General features: G+C 47.6%; 2 protein-coding genes across 4 annotated transcripts in view; one reads left to right on the forward strand and one right to left on the reverse strand.

Moving 5' to 3' along the window:
• Positions 1–9,364, forward strand: part of SLC22A23 (solute carrier family 22 member 23) — a 186,347-nt gene extending 176,983 nt beyond the window's left edge. The window contains exons 11-12 of one of the 3 annotated variants that reach the window (XR_004423919.1): positions 3,540–6,436; positions 6,643–9,364. Coding sequence is in view for 2 of the 3 variants with exons in the window: in XM_033115241.1 (XP_032971132.1) it covers positions 3,540–3,927 (388 nt within the window). In the remaining variant the exon portion in view is untranslated. Of the gene's footprint in view, positions 1–3,539; positions 6,536–6,642 lie in introns of those variants that run through there. The other 2 variants (XM_033115241.1, XM_033115243.1) reach the window with 2 other exon arrangements.
• A 179-nt stretch (positions 9,365–9,543) lies between these two features.
• Positions 9,544–17,492, reverse strand: PSMG4 (proteasome assembly chaperone 4). The gene is made up of 3 exons (XM_033115244.1): positions 17,184–17,492; positions 12,785–12,860; positions 9,544–9,738 (listed from the first exon to the last, which is right to left on the reverse strand). Exons 1-3 carry the CDS (start codon positions 17,355–17,357, stop codon positions 9,617–9,619), a joined length of 372 nt encoding a protein of 123 aa, XP_032971135.1. The 5' UTR covers positions 17,358–17,492; the 3' UTR covers positions 9,544–9,616.
• Between the last annotated feature and the right edge of the window lie 1,111 nt (positions 17,493–18,603).

The raw sequence follows: 18,603 nt of genomic DNA on the forward strand, positions 1-18,603 counted from the left end.
GTTATTAAACGTGACAAAATGGGGAAAGACCACCCATTGTGCCACCCATGTACACACAATTGTCATTCTTATATTTTGTTCTTTGAGAAAAATGTTTGCAAGGCTGTGCTAAGCACTCTTTACCATGGAACTGTGTGTCTGATTTAAAGTGACCCTCAGGTACAGTTATCCACGGAGCCCCAAGACCGCCCTTTCTGCCTGAGGGCCCCTTGTCCCTGTTACCCTGTTGATTCAGGACTGGCCAGCCAGAGGGCCTGTTGTAGCAGGACAGCAGGGAACAAAGGCAGGGACTCTCTCCCCTCCTTGGTGACAGGAAAGCCCCGAGAAGGTCCTGGAGAGGTGAACCTGCAAAGAAGAGCAGCAACCCCCACCTGAGCAGCAGGGGTGACAGGCAAATGGGAGCCAGACAGTCTGTGAGTTCTCAGGAAGAAAAGGTAAGGCCTGAGTGGCCTCCCTAGACTGGAAGCTTTGGAGATTTGTGTCAACAGGAGGCCCCCACAGCTAAAACAGTTTTGGGGTTTTCTTAACAGCTTTATTGAGGTATAATTTACACACCATAAAATTCATCTATTTTTAGTATACAATTCAGTAACTTTTAGTGCAGTCATCACCACAATCCAGTTATAGCACATTTCCACCACCTCAGAAAGCTCCCCCATGGCTCTTTGCAGCCTGTTCCCACTCCCAGCACTAGGCAACTACTAATCTGCTTTATATTTCTATAGATTTGCCGTCTTTTGGACATTTCATATAAATGGAATCATACGATCACTTAACATAACATTTCTGAAATTCACATGTTCCTGTTCTTATCGCTGAACACTATCCCACTGTACATGACATTTTGTTTCTCCAGTCACCAGTTGATGGACATTTGAATTCCGTCCAGTTTTTGGCTATTACAAATAATGCGACAATGAACATTTGCTGATAAGTTTTTATGTGGACATGTTTTCATATGTTTCATAGGAGTGGAATTGCTGGATTACACAAAAGTTTATCTTTAACTTTTTAAGAAACTGCCAAGCTTTTCCCATGGTGGCTACACCATTTTTCTTTCCTACCAGCAACGTATGAGGGTTCTAGTTCTCTGCATCCTCATCAGCACTTGTTAGTGTCTGTCTTTTTTATTACAAGCATCCTAGTGTGTGTAAAATGGTATCTCACGGTGGTTGTGATACACATTTCTCTAATAAGTAATGATGTACATCTTCTTGTGTGCTTATTGGGTATTTCATAGTTTACATAGTTTCTCTAGAGAAATGTCTATTTAAATCTTTGGCCCATTTTTTTAAAATTGGGTTCTCTTCTTAATGAGAGTTCTTTATATATTCTGGACACAAGTCCTTTATCAGATAAGCTTTGTAAGCATTTTCTTCTAGTATGGCCTGTCTTTTCATTTTCTTAGGAGTGTCTTTTGGAGGGCAGAACTTTTTAATTTTGATAAAGTCCAACTGATCTTGTTGTTTCTTATAGATCCTGCTTTTGATGTCATCTGTAAGAAATCTATTTCCTAACCTAAGTTCACAAATATTTTTTTCTTCTAGAAGTGTTATAGTTTTAGCTCTTACATTTATGTCTATGATCCATTTGTAGTTCATTTTTGTATATGATGTGCACGTGGATATCCAATTGTCCCAGTACCACTTGTTGAAAAGACTCTTTTCCCCATTGCATTTGCCTTTGTCAAAAATCAGTTCACCATAAATATATGGGTTTATTTCTGAACTGTCAATTCTGTTCCCTTGATCTAGCCATACACCAATACCACACTGCCTTAATTACTGTAGCTTTATCATAAGTTTTGAAATTGGAAGTTAGTCCTCAGATTCTGTTATTTTTCAAAATTGTTTTAGCTATTCTGACTCCTTTGCATTTCCATATAAATCTTGAGATCAGCTTATCATTTTCTGTAAAAAAAAAAAAAAAAAAGTCATGGCAATTTGATAGGGATTGTGTTGAATCTATAGATCAATTCAGGAAGAATTGCCATCTTAACAATATTAAGTCTTCCAATCCATGAACATGGAATGTCTGTCCATTTATTTTTATCTTTTTAATTTTCTCTCTGCAATGTTTTGTAGCTTTCATCATGCACGTCTTGCATTTCTTTTGTTCTTTATTTCTAAGTATTTTATTCTTTTGATTGTGAAAGGAATTTTCTTAATCTCAGCTTCATCTTGTTTGTTGCTAGCATGTAGACATACGGTCAGCTTTTATATGTTGATCTTGTGTCCTTGTAGAACAGTATTTTTGTAAGTCCGAGGCATCTACAGTGTCCACCTCTCATCCCAGGCTCCTCAGGACCTGGGAGCTCACATCCCTGTCTCTCACACACTGTAGGGGCCTCCTCTCTGCTTAAGCACATCCAGGAATAAAGGTCACTTCACTAAAGGACAGTGCCCAACTACTAAGCAACCAACCGAAATCCGCATCCCTGTACCTTCTGCCCAGTGGTCTGGATCTGCTCTTTAAGGAGAGGCAGACAACTGCCTTGAGACAAGACCTCCTCGCCTGGCCCTTTCATTGTGACCACAGAGCTGACTGTCCAGCCCTGTCTGGCTTGTGCAGTGAGGGCACAGTGGGACCATCACCTCCTGTCACCTGAACACCATGGTAGTCTTTACTGCAGCCCAGCACCGCACTGCTTTCTCCATGTCCACATAACACTTTCTCCCCAATAACATACCTTTATGTCAAAATAGATGTTAGAGTTATAACAGTTTTTTCATATATTCTGTATCTACTAATCCCTTTGGGACTTTTAATAGGTTCCCTCCTATGGCAGAGGAGCAGAGGTAAACATGTCAAGCGCTAGGCTTGCATTGAGTACTTGCTGAGCTCAGTAATGCAGTGAATTTCTGTCGGTGCATGGCTTCTGGCAAAACATTTCCCAGAGATGGGACAGTTTCCACTGGTAGCGTGCAGAATGATTTTAGGAAATACATGGGACACAACAATAAATAACATCAACTCAGTGAGAAAATTACTATCTTTTATAGTATCTTCCGATCTCTCTGATTGTGGCAAGGAGAGAAAAGCTGTTAGTGCTGGCATGTCTTTAATGACTCTTTAATCCGAGTCATCCTTTACCCGACCCTCACCCCCACCACAATACCCCTTTTCTAAAGGAAGGGCAAGCCTTGGGAAGATAGCATGATTTAATAATACTGTTTTTCATTGTACGTATATTATTTATGGCAAGTGACATTGGTTTTCCATTTACAGTGATATTATAAAGTTGTCTTTCAAAATAAAGTAAAAAGTTCTGAGTTGATGAGGAAACTATTAACTGAACTAGAGGTGGTGTACAGATACGGCCCAGGTGAAGGTGCTTTGGGATGTCCCACTTGTGGGAGGCTGCACTGGTGTGGGGCCCAGGGCCCTGATGGCCAACACCCAAGCTGGGCTTCTCCGGTCGGCCATGAACTTGCCCTGTGATCCCAGTCAAGCCGTGTCCACACTCCGGGGTCACTGTGCCCCTGTGCACCTGGGTCTGACCATGGACACTGACCGTGTGCGCTCACGCCCTCCTGCAGGTGCGGCGGGCTGGGGCTGGTGCTGGCCAGCGCGGGCTTCGGCATGCTGACGGCACCCATCATCGAGCTACACAATCAGAAAGGCTACTTCCTGCACCATATCATCTTCGCCTGCTGCACGCTCATCTGCATCATCTGCATCCTCCTGCTGCCTGAGAGCCGGAACCAGAGCCTGCCCGAGAACATCTCCAACGGGGAGCACTACACGCGGCAGCCGCTCCTGCCGCACAAGAAGGGGGAGCAGCCCCTCCTGCTCACCAACGCTGAGCTCAAGGACTACTCCGGCCTCCACGACGTGGCCGCTGCCTCCGCTGCGGGGGACGGGCTGCCTGACAATGCCACGGCCAACGGCATGAAGTCCTGTAGCTCTGGGCACGGCCTGCCCTGACGGGGGCGCTGTAGGGTCCCAGGTTCAGGGGCTGTTTGGGCACAGGCTTACTTACAGACAGGGACCTGCACGTGGCCAGGGCAGGAAAACCCAACTCTGACGCCACCGAATCATGAGACTTTCAACTGGTGTGGGGAAATTCTGTCTTTCCAAAACTCTAAGGATCGTGTGTTTGAGGAAGCAAACTCTTTGGAAATAACCCTTCAAAAACTTTCTTTTCTGCCATTAAATGTTTGTATTTATTTTGGTCATTTTTACGAGAAGCACTTTATTCCCTTTCCTCTCACTGATCTTGAAATGGAAGCACCTCCTTTGGAAGAGGGACCCAATTGCCCGAGGAAGACGCTGTAAGTAACCGAGCACATCGGCCAGTCTCCTCCCTGCAGGTCAGCCGGCCACTCTCACCCAGTCCCTCAGAGCAACCAGATGTCACCTCTGCCGGCCAGAGCCGCGTCCCAAGGCTGCCTGCCTGTGTACAGAGACCCAGCCCATCATGGAGCACTTCCATGGCTGCAGTTTAGAGTGAAATGTAAATGATTAGGTTTTTGCTAGAGTCTGTGTATGGTTTGTAAAGGTTTTTCTCTATTTGTAAGGTCAGAGCTTCTGTTCCATGTGTTGGGGGAAAGCTGCTTACCAGTATCATTAAAACCAGCTTAGTCTTTCCTTCGAGACCATCCTTCTAAACTTGATGCTGGAAGCTCCTTAGGATAAAGCTTAACCATTTCAGCCCAAATCTTAAACAATTAGTGGTAATGTCACCAGTCTTCTGACACAAGTTTGCCTAGTTAAGATCACAACTAGCCAATGTGTTGAGGACTGAGACATGTTAACATTATTAATATTCCTTCCCAAATTTAGCTCCAGCAGAAAAGTTCCCTCTTCCACAGTAAACATGGCTACTTTCTGGACTGAAAACAATAGGAAAGAACTGAAATAAACGACTAAGACAAACCCGCAGAAGGGAGGGTGCTCTCTCAAATATGGCCCGTCACCCACATCTCGAGCACACACCATGTAGAAATCACCAGCTTGGATGACTGTCAGCTCTCACTGACTTCACACTGAGAGACTGCAAAGCCTGTGGGAGACAGTCCCCCTCATGTCTGCCTCTGCCTACTTCCTGCCACTTTTGTCAGTACAGAGGTGGGGCTTAGGGCAAGGAGTGGGGTTCTCACTGGTTAGTCCAACTGACCTCCAGTCTCTTAAAGCATCAAGAGCAATTGAGAGAAAGCAATAACTCACCAAAGTTTAACTCGTACCCCCATCCCCAGTATCCAAGGGTTTTCCATTGTGTTCTTCATTTTGTTCCAGACAATGAAGGCTTCCACTTGCCTTTTCACATCAGGTTTTCTCCACCTGTCTGAGGCGTGTTTCAGAGGAAACTCGGAGGGCCTCCTCAAGGACTCCCAGGGAACCACTAAGAAACAAGCTTCACTGGCACAGGCAGGCGCCACCTTGTAGCAACACAGGCACCTGATATTTTGGACAGCCTAGGTCCCTTCTAGAATTGTCCACCTCCCTACTTTGTGACATGTTGTCTTTGTCATGGGCTCTGTTCTTCCAGGGGAATCGTAGTCTTGGGTCTGTGTGACCCCCAGCTGATGGTTACTAGAACTCAAAGGGCCTAAAAAGAGGTTAACTCAAGTTCCCTTTCTCCCCTTCCAGCTTTCTACTTGTTCTGCTTCTTACTGTCCCCACCCACCACTCTCCTCCAAATCTGGTAGAAATCAACAGGAGCCTGCTGACTTGATAACAACACTGGGAGGAGGCGAACACGCTAGCAGGCATGTGTGATTCCAGTGAGTAAACCACACGTTCTCTGTCTCATCAGTGGGGCCTGGGGTGTCCAAACTCGTCCAAGGGCCAGCTGCCCAGGAAGGCAAGCCCTCTGGCCAGTGTCCCCAGCTCCACCTGCTCCAAGCCCAGCTCATCTTGCCTTCCCTCATCTCTTTTAAGTCACTTTTGTTCCATGTTTCAACGTTAGTCACATTCACCTTACTTTAAAAAGGCCTTTACAAATGTGCAGCCTTCGCGTGCCAAACTTGTGAAATACCCTTTGCCTTCTTTAGAGTACTTGGCAGAAAGCCACCTGGTAGCAAGACCATTAAGTCCAAGACACGACATATGCAGCGGCCAAGCCATTGGGCAGTTGGGGAAGGTGGGAAGGAGCCAGTGAGGTCCTGGGCCTGCACCTACCAGGTATACATCTGCATCCATCACCCCAGCACTAGGACATCTTGCAGTCCCTTTACTGTACAACAGAAGGACTTGTGAGACCTTCTTTAAGAAACACTGAAGCTATAGAGTGCTGACGGTTATGCCTAGGAAGGCGGAGGCGAGGAACAGCACATACAAACTCCACGGTCTCTAATCTCCATCTTAAATGACAATAAAAATACTGGTCCAGCGGAGACAGCACTGTCACTTCAGCAATCAGAACTAACTCATGGATGACTAGAAGAGAAGCTAGCTGTGAGGACTGGGTTCTTGGGACGTGGACGTGAATGAGGTTGACTTGCCGACATTTGATACCGTGTTTCCCCGGAACTAAGACCTCGCCGGACCATCAGCTCTAATGCGTCTTTTGGAGCAAAAATTAATATAAGACCCGGTCTTATTTTACTATAAGACCGGGTGTTATATAATATAATATAAGGCCGGGTCTTATATTAATTTTTGCTCCAAAAGATGCATTAGAACTGATGGTCTGGCGAGGTCTTAGTTCCGGGGAAACACCGTAGGTGACATCTCTGGGCAAAGAGGTCTCATCGCTCTTCTCTCCCGGCAGCTTCAGGATTAGGCTGAGCTCCTGTTCTGTTGCTAGTTCAGCTTAAGGATATCTGAAGTTCTTGAGGAACACCTTTATGAAATGTAGCCAAAGCAGAAAAGCTTCCCTGTGGGCTGAGCCCCATGGAATCCCACACCACGTGGGCAAGGCAGCAGGGGCCCACCGGAGCATGACACATGTTCGGTCCTGCCTTGCTCTGCGTGGGAAGGGTCCGCGGCCACCAGCGACCTAGCACCCGCTGCTCGTGCTTGGACTCCTCAGTCCCGTTTCCTTCATGGTCAGTAGGGAAACACTTCTCAGGCACCTGCCGTTTCAGGTCTGCCCTGCCTGCCGCGTCCATCCCCGCTGCCGGGGAACAGTCCCGGGTATGTGCTGCTGCTACTGTCCTCCACCAGCCACTCCTGCATCCTGCTGTCTCATCAGGGATCTGTGATCCCTTTTCAATAAAAGTTACGCACAAATGTGAACACCTGAGGTGAACCCAGGGCTGGAGAGCTCATTTGTTCTTTTCCAGAAGTCAGTAATAACTCTTATCAAATACCCTAAATACTAGCACCCAAGACAAATAAGAAAAAGTTTGAAATGTTTTGTTTTCTAAAGGAGTATAATCACATGCAACTAGAGGAAAGGGGCTGGTAAGTTGTTTTGGCCACAACAGAAAGCAAAAATAAACCTTGTAAAGGAAGTATTGCACTCAAACATTACCACTTCCTAGAGCCAAACAAGAAATGACTGACGTGCCATTAAATGAATTGTGACCATCACATCGCCAGCCCCTAGGTGGCGCACGTGCTGGGGCCGGCCCACACTTCAACCCTTTCCTTTAAAGGACACCTCACTTTAACGTATTGTTTTGGAAGAGCAGCACAGTGTGTTATGTCTAGTGGGAATACTTACCTCTGTCTGTCTCTCTACAACCCCAACATTTGAGGTGTCTAGTAAGAACCGTGTTACTATACATGTCACCCGGGATCGCTCTGGAGGTGCTCTTTCATAGCACAAGCCTAAATAGAGTTCTGAACTGTCGTTCAAAGCTAAATGTCTGCATGATGTCGCACCTGTTATACCTTTGGGGAAAATTTGTATGTAAATGTACAGAAATAAAAATGTTGCCCCGTTAACAAATTTCCTCTGCAATGTCTTCCCTACCTCATCTGATGGTATCCAGTGAAGGGCATTTCACGACCATTGACGACAAGTAATAAAAACTGTTTATTCAGCTCTTGCTGCGTCCCTACTTTGGCGCCTCTGTAAACCGAGTCTCCGCTCTGCCTGGGAACGGTGGGTGGTCTCTCATCTGCTTGCACAGTCCCAGTCTCAAAGGCAGGCAGAGGCAGAGACAGGATTAAACATACTGTTTACTTAGTGCCCATCTCAGACCCCTGAGAAAGGGCCACCAGTAAGTTTAAGAGTGCTTTTCTCTTGTATGTTGATGTCCTGCTAATCCACGGCCTGCAAGTTCCTCGAGAGGCCAAGAAATGACTACCTTACACTGTGACTCTGTGAGGAGAGACTGGTAACCCAAAACGCTCTTCTTTAATGTAGTATTTTTTAACAAGAAAATAATGTTTCTCTAATAAAGTATTTATACCAAACTCTTCTCTCCATAGCCCTGATTTTGTGTTACTTACTTTTCCTAGAGAGGTGTCCACTGTGCTTCCAAGCTACGATAATGCTGGCTGAAGCCTCAGAGGTTAGCCCAGGACGTCTGCTAAAGAGGGAAGCATCTTAAACCCCAGACGTACTCCTCTCAAGTGCCTTCATGTCCCGGCCAAAGTGTCACCACCAGTGGCTGCTTACCACTGGCTCAGTGCGAGCCCTTTGCCACTGCATGAAGAGTGTTAGAGAGCCCGAAACCTCTTCTAGTAACAAGAGAGGTCCAGCTGGACCCCGAAGATGAGAAAGTTCTTTTCTGGTGGTCCCCAACTTGCCCGTGCTGGGAAGCACCTAGGAGGCTATTCAACCTGGCCAAAGCCTGGGCCCCAGGTCATCTGAATCTCTGGGGAAGGGTCAGGCATAGGCAACCCGTGAAAACTCCCCCCAGAGATCCTAATGTGAAATCAGGATCAGGAGCCACTGACCCATAAAATATTGGCTTTTGGGGAAAGATGTGAAAACAAAATGTGTAGCATGTGGCACTACACATTTTGGAATCCATTTCAAGGGGCAGGCAAAAAAAAAGGCTAAGGATTAAAGATGGCCAAAGCAGGTACCTGGAACTTGAGAAAAAAAGAGAAGGGAGAAGGAAAGACAGTGATAACAGGCAGAATAAGCATTTGGATCCACAAAAATGAAGCAGGTGAAACTATAATTAACATCTTAATTGCCATGGCACTTAAAGTTTGCCAAGTATATCGGTGTATTGCATCCCAACAATAACCCCGCAGAGTGAAGATTACTCAGGGCCCAGCATAATGAGAGACCACCAAGTCCACACATCTTGTGAGCAGCGAGGAGCACGTGGCTGGGCCTACGGGAGAGCAGAGCAGGAAGAGATGTGCTGGGGAAGGACAGCGCTGGAACTGGAAGGAAAGGAGATAACCTGAAGCATATTTTATAAAGACTTATTACTTCAATTCTAATTGGAAATGGACATAACAGAATCATGACGAATTTACCCTTCAATCTAATCAGCCCCCTTCAATCCCAACAAAATCTCATTTTAACCCCTTTTCTCCATTATTTAGCAGTCACAAGGAAACTACTGTCCATTTTGCTTTTCTCCTTCCCCAGCTAGATCAATCACAGCCTTGTGGCCCACACGCTGCTGAGGGGAAGAAGGAAAATTAATAAGATCAATCCTTTAAAAACACATCAACCTGGTGACAAACGGTGAAATTCAATCCATTTATTTAAATGTATATTTTACATAAGTTACAAATCCTCACTTTTGCGACTCAGCTAGAACTTTTCGGGAAAAGCCTCCATTTCTTCCTTGATCCTGTTTTCTACAAGTAATGCGAAGTTGCTCTCTGTGTTTTGAAGGTTATAGCTGACAAACACCTGCTTGTTGGTCTTCCTGGCTAAAAAGAAAACACATCGACACAGCCATGACTGAAATACCAGAGGTTCTGTGTGCCTCGTGCCTACCTCACAGCTGAGAAATGCCTGGAAGACAACAGGGTTTCAGGGAGAGAAAAAAGTTCTAATTTTTATGGCTCTCCACAGGCAGCTGCTGCAAATGCAGACTACAGTCATCTGGACCCTCTCCTAGCCTCTAGGACCAGGGTTCTTCAAGTGTGGTGCCCACATCAGCAGCATCCCTGGGAACCTGGCAGACATGCAGATTCTCAGCTCCGCCCCACCCCCAGGCCAACTGAATCAGAGGCTGGGGTTGGGGCCAGCAATCATGTCCAGGAGCCCTTCAGGGGATCCAAAAACTGATGCTAAGAACCTACATAGATGGTTGATTGGTTTTCCTTTTCAAAAACACCGATAACATTAAAGTATTTAAAATATTAAAGTTCCCATTCAGTACCACCCTCCCAGTTCTACCCTCCTCCCAGAGATACTACAGTTCTACATTTCAGTGCATGTATGTACACACACACATACAAATGTGTACTTTCCAATTCGATGCTGAATATATGTTTTAGCCCCTCTCTACAGAACCAATAATAGTTGAGCTGTACTGCTCCAAATACAGAAATCAAGCAGACTCACATGCCCACAACCTGAAAGACAAGACAAACACCCTGCAGACAAGTCAGGCAGTAAGCCTAGAGCAGTTAAATCCTGCGACTGCACCAGAGCTGGCACCTCCTCCCTGGGCCTCGCCCCGCGCACAGGGCGGGCGCAAACTCCCCCTCCCCCAGAGGCGCGCACCCCACAGACTTCAGATGACCAGCCAGCCCTAGCATCAAAGGCAAAAGGTGCTGAGGTGAGGAGGTGAGGCTGAAGCCTGTCAAGTCACACCCGCTCGATGGTAGAAAATTCAGTCCCCGAAGGGGGCTATTCTGATCCCAACTGCTCTACTTGCTAAGACAGGGTCTTACAGGGAGCAAACACATGTCTTCCTGCATCGTCTGCCTAGCAGATCCAGCTCTGCCCTCCAGAGCTACACAGAGTGAGGGGGTCCCCATCCACACTACAGCCCTCCAATGCTTCCAAGGTTACTCAGAACCCTCTAGATTATCTCTTTTCCAACTTCTTTTCATTTTCCTTAGAAGATAATGTTTCGGGACAATGCTCTCTTTTCATTATCCCTCTAGACAACTAACAATGACTAATAATGCATTTTCGACTAATATGCATAATAATAATAATAATGCATTTTTCAGGGTTGCACTGGACAGCCCCTTCGTGATCTTAGCACCGTGTCACCAGCCTTTGGTGATAGCAGCAGCCACATTACAACACTGACTTTTCAAGCTTTTTCTGTGTGCCTAACCTTGTTGGGCAATGGCTGAGAGCTGCCAGTTTTTGCTAATACAGGCAGGATGGGACTGTTTGTTAATATTTGACTTTAATAAGTTGGTAAGGATATTATTTTTTGTTTGTTCTATTTCAATTGGTGTAAATTATTGTAACTTGATATAAACCACATGAGAGGAAAATGTTAATTTTAAAAAGCCCCAACATTTACACAAAACTCAAAAAAAACCAGAACCCTAGTTTTTTGCATACAAACTGCTAGGCCTCCATCTCAAGGACAGCCAAGAGCCCATCTTACTTTCTCGGCATAAACAATTAATTTGTGGCGCGCCAAAGAAGCTCTCGCCACCCTGCACGACCGCAATCTGTCATCCACACTGGTGACCCACCCAGTTTTCTGTCCCTAGAACTATGAACACCCCCAAGTTTTCACCGGACCAGGCAGGGCACAGGACGGTCTGTGGGACACAGGTGCGTTATCCCTTAAACTGGCAATACACAGTGAAGCACGTGGAAGCAATCGTGTCTGCAACTTACTTTCATGTGGTTCAGAAAAAACAATGATATGAATACACAGCGGGGATGATAACAGCTGGGAATCTGGGTGAAGGCTAAGCAGGAATTTTGCATCTTTTCTTGCAACTTTTCTAGAGTAAATTTAAAATTACTTCCTAATAAAAAGTTACCAAAATAATCTACTCGTCAAATTTCTGTAAGTTCAGGATAAAGAAAAAGTATAGTAACTGCAGCTGCCTTCGTGGTCTCCACCCTATGCGTGCAGAGAACTCAGTGGCAAGTCTAGGCCGACCTGCCCTCAGCCGGCCCACGACACCGGGATCCACCTGAACTGTGTGGCTGAGCTGTTACATGGGTACATTCCAGAGGGACTGACATACCAATTCCCACTCACCAGGGATCAGGTGGCTAGAACTGGCAACACAACTAAAATACAGGGGCTGGGTCCCTTTCGCCATGCACCCCCAGCACCAGCTCAGGGCTCCAGAACTGGCACGAGCACTGAACTGCCTGGGAACACGGTAACCAGGAAGACTGAAGGAGACGGAGGCTGCCCTACTGTCCAAGGTCCCTGGGCAACCTGTGATGACACATGCTGTCCTCACCTGAACTACCTGCTTACTTACAGGAAGTGTGTTTGGGCTGCGGGAGATGGTAGACCTTTCAACCTCATGATCTGAGCACTGGCTCTACGTCACACTCAAGCCAGGCCAGTCTCCTTCTGAACTCTGAATGATGTCACAGGGAGCAAAAGCCAGTCCCTCCTGCGTGCTGCTGGCACCCTGCTCCACAGGCTCCACTGAATCCATGGGGAGGTCCAGGAGGCTACCTGCAGCCGCTGCCCACTGGGTGCTGTGGGCATCATTCACACTCTCCCCCCATGAGTTGGAAATGTGCTTACAGAAGGGAGCTAAATCACCTGTCACTCATCGGCTTAGATGACAGCCTAGGATATGGGAGTCCGCTGGGAACATGCTGGCCCTGAAAGAGCAGTGGAACCACGTGGGCATGGATACGCTCTCCTTAAACAAAACCCAATATACAAAGGTCTGAGCTTATCCCACAGTGCTGAGTTGGTTTATCTCTCAGTATAAATACCCTTTATTTCTACAGTGACCTGCCTCATGGTTCCAGTGAGGCCCCATCGGCTGCTCTTGCAGGCCCACTGTGGGTACATACCTAAGCGCTGGGCAAGGCCAGTGGAGGTCGTGTCGGAAGTGTCTCCGAGGAGAGAGGTGGACACCGGGATGGAGTCCTAAAAGAAAAACAGAGAATGCAATGCTGCTTCTCCCTCAGCCAAACTTCTGTGGCTTCTGATTCTGCACAAAGGTTGTAGTGGCAGGTCCTGGGAGGTAGACACATCTACCAAGGAAAAGGTCTGGCAGTGTGTCAACAGCCAGGTAAGTTGACCCTCTAATGCATATGAGGTAGTACAACTGGGAAAGATGAAGAGAAGTCACCTGAAGATGGCATCACAGTGCTGTCACTAAGTTCTAGGACTTACTATTCCACATAAAGAGTTTGTTTTAGTGTTGGAACCTCCAAAGCATGCTGAAGGGCAACATGACGACCAGATCATTAAGGCCACCAAGAAGAAAGCTATCAGAGTCTGAGCCAGGTGCCTCCAGCTCCCTCTCGCCCCCATGGTGGCCAGCAGCGGAGAAGATATGACACCTAATCTCCTCACCTGGACCTGTACGAGAACACACAGCTCCACTCTCCTGAGAGTATCTGGGCTCTTCAAGGTCAACAAGGGCCCTGGGATTTTGCAAACGGGCACCAGTCATCAGCATCCAAATTTCTGAATATGCTTAGCCAATCCTCATCTCAGATAAGAAGCAATAAAACTAAAGATAAATAAATGTGGCCCTTCTGAAATCTAGAGTTAATCTTACTTCCAATTACTTTGGAAGTAATCTCCCTAACCATTAAAAAGGTCTAACTTAAAAGGAAAAAAACGCACCCAACTTATAATACGACCAAAATTACTTTTATCGTGAACAGAGCACAGATCAGAGACTGTTCCGTATCTCCTAAGGGCTCAAAGTCACTTCAATACAGACAGAATTTGTTCAGGTCTATTAAAAACAACCAAAAAGCACAGGATGCGAATGAAAGCTTTACTACACATTTTTTGTTTCTTGAAAAAGATACAAAAATATGATCTTAATGAATTTGTTTACAGCTTTCAAGTTCAACATTTAACTATTAATAGTATTTATAGTTAAACCTTCTAAAACCAGAAAAGTCTACCCTGTTCAGGTAGGTAAAAATCTACCTTAACAGGGTAGACTTTTCTGACCAAAACCAAAACTAAAAACCCAGTACTGCTACCCTTTGTAATACTTCATTATTTCTGAAGTCATACTATGCCACGCTGGTCTCCCAGGCAGACCCATGCCTCGATGGTTTTACTGTGGCTGGAGCACCGCCTTCCGCTCAGCCAGGTGGGCCAGATGCATCCCAGATTATCTGAGTACACAGGGCCCCACACCCATCTTCCTTGGTCCCAGGCCAACTGCCCTCAGCATGGTAGGGCCCTGCAGCATCGTAGCTCTGCAGCCTCTCTAGGCAGCACAAACAGACCCGCTTGATGCAAGGCGGGCCACCTGGAAGAGCAACAGAGCTGTGTGGTTTCGTTCTCCAGGTCTAGTCTTACATGTGGGGCTTTAGAAGGCAGGGAGGAGGGAGAGACCTCACAGACCCTTCAGTGCCGTCCTCCACTAAGAAGGGCCAGATGGCAAACCGTTAAGTTTTTATGGACCACAAGGTCCAGGAGCAACTGCCAAACTCTGCCACTGAAGGGCAAAAGCTGAGACAGACACTACTGACTGGATGGGCATAGCTGTGTTCCAACAACACTTTATCACAAATAGTATACACAGGCCAGCCCACAGGTCAGTCTGCCCAGCCCAATTCCACAGGAATCTTTGTTTTCCTGCCTTAAGCTTTGGCCTGCACCTCTTCTCTCCAGCTGGCCTGGTCCTCAGCCCCTGGAGGGCAATGTCTAGGCACACAATGTAGCCAGGCAGTGGGAATGATTCCTTTCCTTCTCCTGCCCCAGTCTCGATGGAGGGTGACTTTCCAGCTGAGACACTCGCACTACTAAGAGCTATGACTACCGAGCGGTCAGACCACCAAAGCAGCCCACAGGAGGAGCCTTGAAACTGATTCACACGCTCCCCGCACTGAGGTCCTGGGCCTCACGCAGCCCACAGCCTTACACAGGTCTCTGACCGCGTCCTTAGGATTAGGAGACAAAGGTTAGGTGGCTCCAGGGCGCCATGACCTCCAAACACAGCCACACCCATCAAACCCCTGCCCCTCTAGGCCCTCCTTGTCTCCTCTAATAAAGGAAGACCTGGAATTGTCACCTGCCCAAAGGCCCACCTGCTGGTACCCACCAGCAAAGAAATACAATAAAATAAACCTAGGAAAAGAAGATTGAGAAGAAGGGGAAAGGCATATGAGAAGAGCAACCAGAAGGCAAGGGGGAAACTGTGTGAGGATATCCAGAAGCCCCATTCAGAGGCTGTGTCCTTCCCGACGCTTTGCCCAGGTCCTGCCTGATGCCTCCCTCCTCTGATTTCCCACCATCCCCGAGGCCCCTGGCTATGGAGCCTGGTCGTCCTCCCTAGCAAAGGGGGAATTCCCTGCGGCTGCCTCCCCCATTCACTCATCAAGGGTTTAATGGGCAGCCTATCAGGCACTAGGGACACAAAAACTCATAAAACGGACAAACTGCAGAGGGAGCAACACCTGGGGGCACAGCAGTGGGCTTAGAGCAGCCAAGAGGCCAGGCAGGAGGGTAGGAGCAGGAGAGCTCTCCCAGGTAGCAGGGTCTGGGGGTCACAGAAAAGGCTCCGGACTGTGCTGAGTTTCTCTCCGGAAAGGTCTGGAGCAGAAGAATGACATGTCTAACTGCAGTCTGCTGCCCCACGGAGAACTGGCCGTAAGGCACTGTTTGGGTTGAACATATCCAAAAAGATATGTCCACGTCCTAAGCCCTAGTACCTGTAGATGTGACTTGACTTAGAAACAGGGCTTTGCAGATAAAAAGATGTCAGCTAAGATGAGGTCATACTGTAATAGGGTGGACCCTTAGTCTATTACGACTCGGGTTCTTATGAAAAGACACACATAGACAGAGACACGCAGAGAAGGCCACGTGACACTGGAAGCAGCAAGTCAAAGAACACCAAGGATTGCCAGCAACACCAGAAGATGGGAGAGAGGGAAGGGATAATCTCTCTCTGAGCCTCCAGGATAAACCAGCCCTGCCAACACCTTGATTTCAGACTTCTGGCCTCCAGAACTAGAAGAGAATAAATCTCTGTTGTTTTTTAAGCCACCCAGTTTGTGGCACTTCATTACAGCAGCTCTAAGAAAGTAATACAGGAAGCGAAGGGGGAATCAGCCAAGGAGGAGAGATCCTGCAGGCCTGGCCCAGGGCACCAGGCCTGAAGGAGGTGAGCTGTGGTCGGATTCTGTGTATGTTTGTTTTTTTTTAAGTATGGTTGACATACAATATTAGTTTCAGGTGTACAACATAGTGATGATTATACATTTGTATGCCTTACGATATGGTCACCACAGTAAGTCAAGAAAACATGTGACCATACAAAGTTATTACAATACTGTTGACTATATTCACCATGCTATCCATTCCATCCCTATGACTGACTTATTTTATAACTGAAAGTTTGTACCTCTTATTCTCCTTCAACTTTTTTACCCATCCCCCTACTCCATTCCCTTCTGGCAACCATCAGTTTGTTCTTTGTATCTACGAATCTGTTTCTGCTGTGTTTGTTTGGGGTATTTTTCAGATTCCATATAAGTGAAAATCATACAATATTTGTCTTTCTCTGAACACTTAGTATAGACATGTGTGTTCTGAGGGCAGTGCCCTCAGATTCGCTACCATTCAGCACGTGGAGCGTGGAAAGGAGAAATCAAGGCTAACTCCTGGTTCCAGTGGAGTTATCATAACAGAGATAGGCTGGCTGTTACAGGAGCAGCTTTGGGGGAAGAAGTCAAGAGTCTGGTCTTGAATATGTCTCGTATGAGATGCCTATTAGACTTCCAAAGTAGAGACACAGGAGTCTGACGCTCAGGAAACAGGTCTGTACTGGAAACACAGATAAATGTCGGTGTGGTCAATACAGAAAGAGCATGAAAACTACGGCAGATGCCAACCCCAAGGATGGGAGTGTAACGGGAGAGCAGAGGTCCTACGGTGAAGCCCCTGGACACTCCAACCACAGAGGTGGGAGCCAGCAGAGGAGCGGGAACCGAAGGAAGAGGCCTGCCTGTGGTCCCACGTGCTGGCATGACGGCACACAGCCCCCCTTCGGGTGGTGAAGGTCCACACAGACCCTCCCTTCCTTAAGACATCACAGAAAGAGTTCTGGAGTGGATCCGGGGCCCACGCCCGCGCCGAGGCCCTTCACTCACCCTCCCGCCCAGTCACTCCGGCCCCCCAGCTGGCCGCGCCGCCTAGGGACCGCCGCACCTCCCCGCGTCCTCTCCTCTTCTCCACCCGCGCTCCGCCCGCCCAGCCCAGGCCGACACTCACGTAGCGGCTGCACATGGCCACGGCGAGGTTGCGCAGGTGCGGTGTGGCCCCCACCCACAGGAAGAGCGAGTCCGTCAGCCGCATGACGTGGAAGTGGACCAGCTGCTCCCACAGCCTCGCGCTGAAGTTGTGCAGGGACACTTCCCCACCCGCGGAGGCCCACTGCCCCTCCATGCCGCCCGGCGGGCCCCCGGCCCACAGGAGCCGCAACTCTAGTCCCCCTAGCGGTCGGTGATCCGGTCAGACCGGAGCAGACGAGCGCCGAGCGACCGAGTGTGCCTCCGCTTTCGGTCCCGGGCAGTGGGTGGGGCCTAGGGCCGGAGTGGGTGGGGCCTAGGGCGGGAGTGGGCTGTGCCTAGAGCTTGAGTGGGCGGGGCCTAGGGCTGGGGTGGGCGGTGCCGAGGGGCGGGGCCAGGCAGCTCAAACTCTCGGTGCAGACAGGATCCTGGCGGCGCCACCCCGCCGCCTTCTCTAGGCGCTTCTGTTCATCGTTGAACGCTGGAGGGAAACCCGCTCTTGTCACCAACCCGGACAGGCACCTACCGCCGCCCGGCAGAACTCGCCCTCGCTTGTTCCCTTCCTCCGCCACCCCAGTTAGTGCAGACTAGTAGCACTGCTGTGCTGGAGCTAGGGGCAACGTCTTCCCAGGTCGTGACACGTCGCCCTACAAAGACAATCCCGTTTTAATTACGTAATTCCTTAAGCACCCGAGAGCAGCCACCACCTATCATACCATCTTGTGTTTAGATTATCAAAATCTTCCTCCTCCTGGCAGCCCTGTAACTCCAGGCTTCCCTGGACATAGATAGCCTGAAGAATGGCAACGATGTTGGGAGAAAGCTTCTATAAAGGAAAATTGCGTGGACTGAGTTGCTGGGAGAATGAGCAGGCACGCTTATGGATTCAGACCTCCCTCTCTCTCACACACACACACACACGCAGCTGCAGTTATGTCCAAGCCTTGAACTAACTTTTTAACGTCTCTGAGACTCAGTTTCTTTATCTACAAAATAGAAATAATAGGTACCTCTCAGAGAAGTGGAAAGGAATATGAACAAGTACGAGAGAAACACAGTGAATGGTGGCCATTATCCCTGAGGGACTCTTTAATTTTAGTCACTTTGAGACACTACAAAGTTGAAATAAGGAAGCCTTCAGAATGTTAAAGGACATTGCAATAAAAGCAAACGGTCCATTTTGTCCGATTCTGTTAGAACTGACTGTTGGATTTTAAGTCAGAACTATCAGTTCTGCTTTTTAAATCTCTAATAGGTTTAAGTTGACTATATTCAAATTTTAAAGAGTAAGTATTCTTATAGGTTTGTCCTATTTGCTAATTATCAGTGATTCAGTAATATAGTTAATTTTCAGGTCAATTTTTAAACAGCTTTATTAAGATATAATTGACATGCAATAACTG

Source organism: Rhinolophus ferrumequinum, chromosome 9 (genome assembly GCF_004115265.2).
Source record: "Rhinolophus ferrumequinum isolate MPI-CBG mRhiFer1 chromosome 9, mRhiFer1_v1.p, whole genome shotgun sequence".
In the NCBI taxonomy this organism is placed as follows: Eukaryota; Metazoa; Chordata; class Mammalia; order Chiroptera; family Rhinolophidae; genus Rhinolophus; species Rhinolophus ferrumequinum.

Bases quoted from the DNA above. Each gene is read 5' to 3' on its own strand.
- PSMG4 (XM_033115244.1), bottom strand. From the start codon at position 17,357: ATGGAGGGGCAGTGGGCCTCCGCGGGTGGGGAAGTGTCCCTGCACAAC. The intron at 12,861-17,183 runs GTGAGTGTCGGC...TTTTTCTTTTAG, and splicing joins TGGCCATGTGCAGCCGCTAC to GACTCCATCCCGGTGTCCAC. The intron at 9,739-12,784 runs GTATGTACCCAC...TTTTCTTTTTAG, and splicing joins TGGCCTTGCCCAGCGCTTAG to CCAGGAAGACCAACAAGCAG.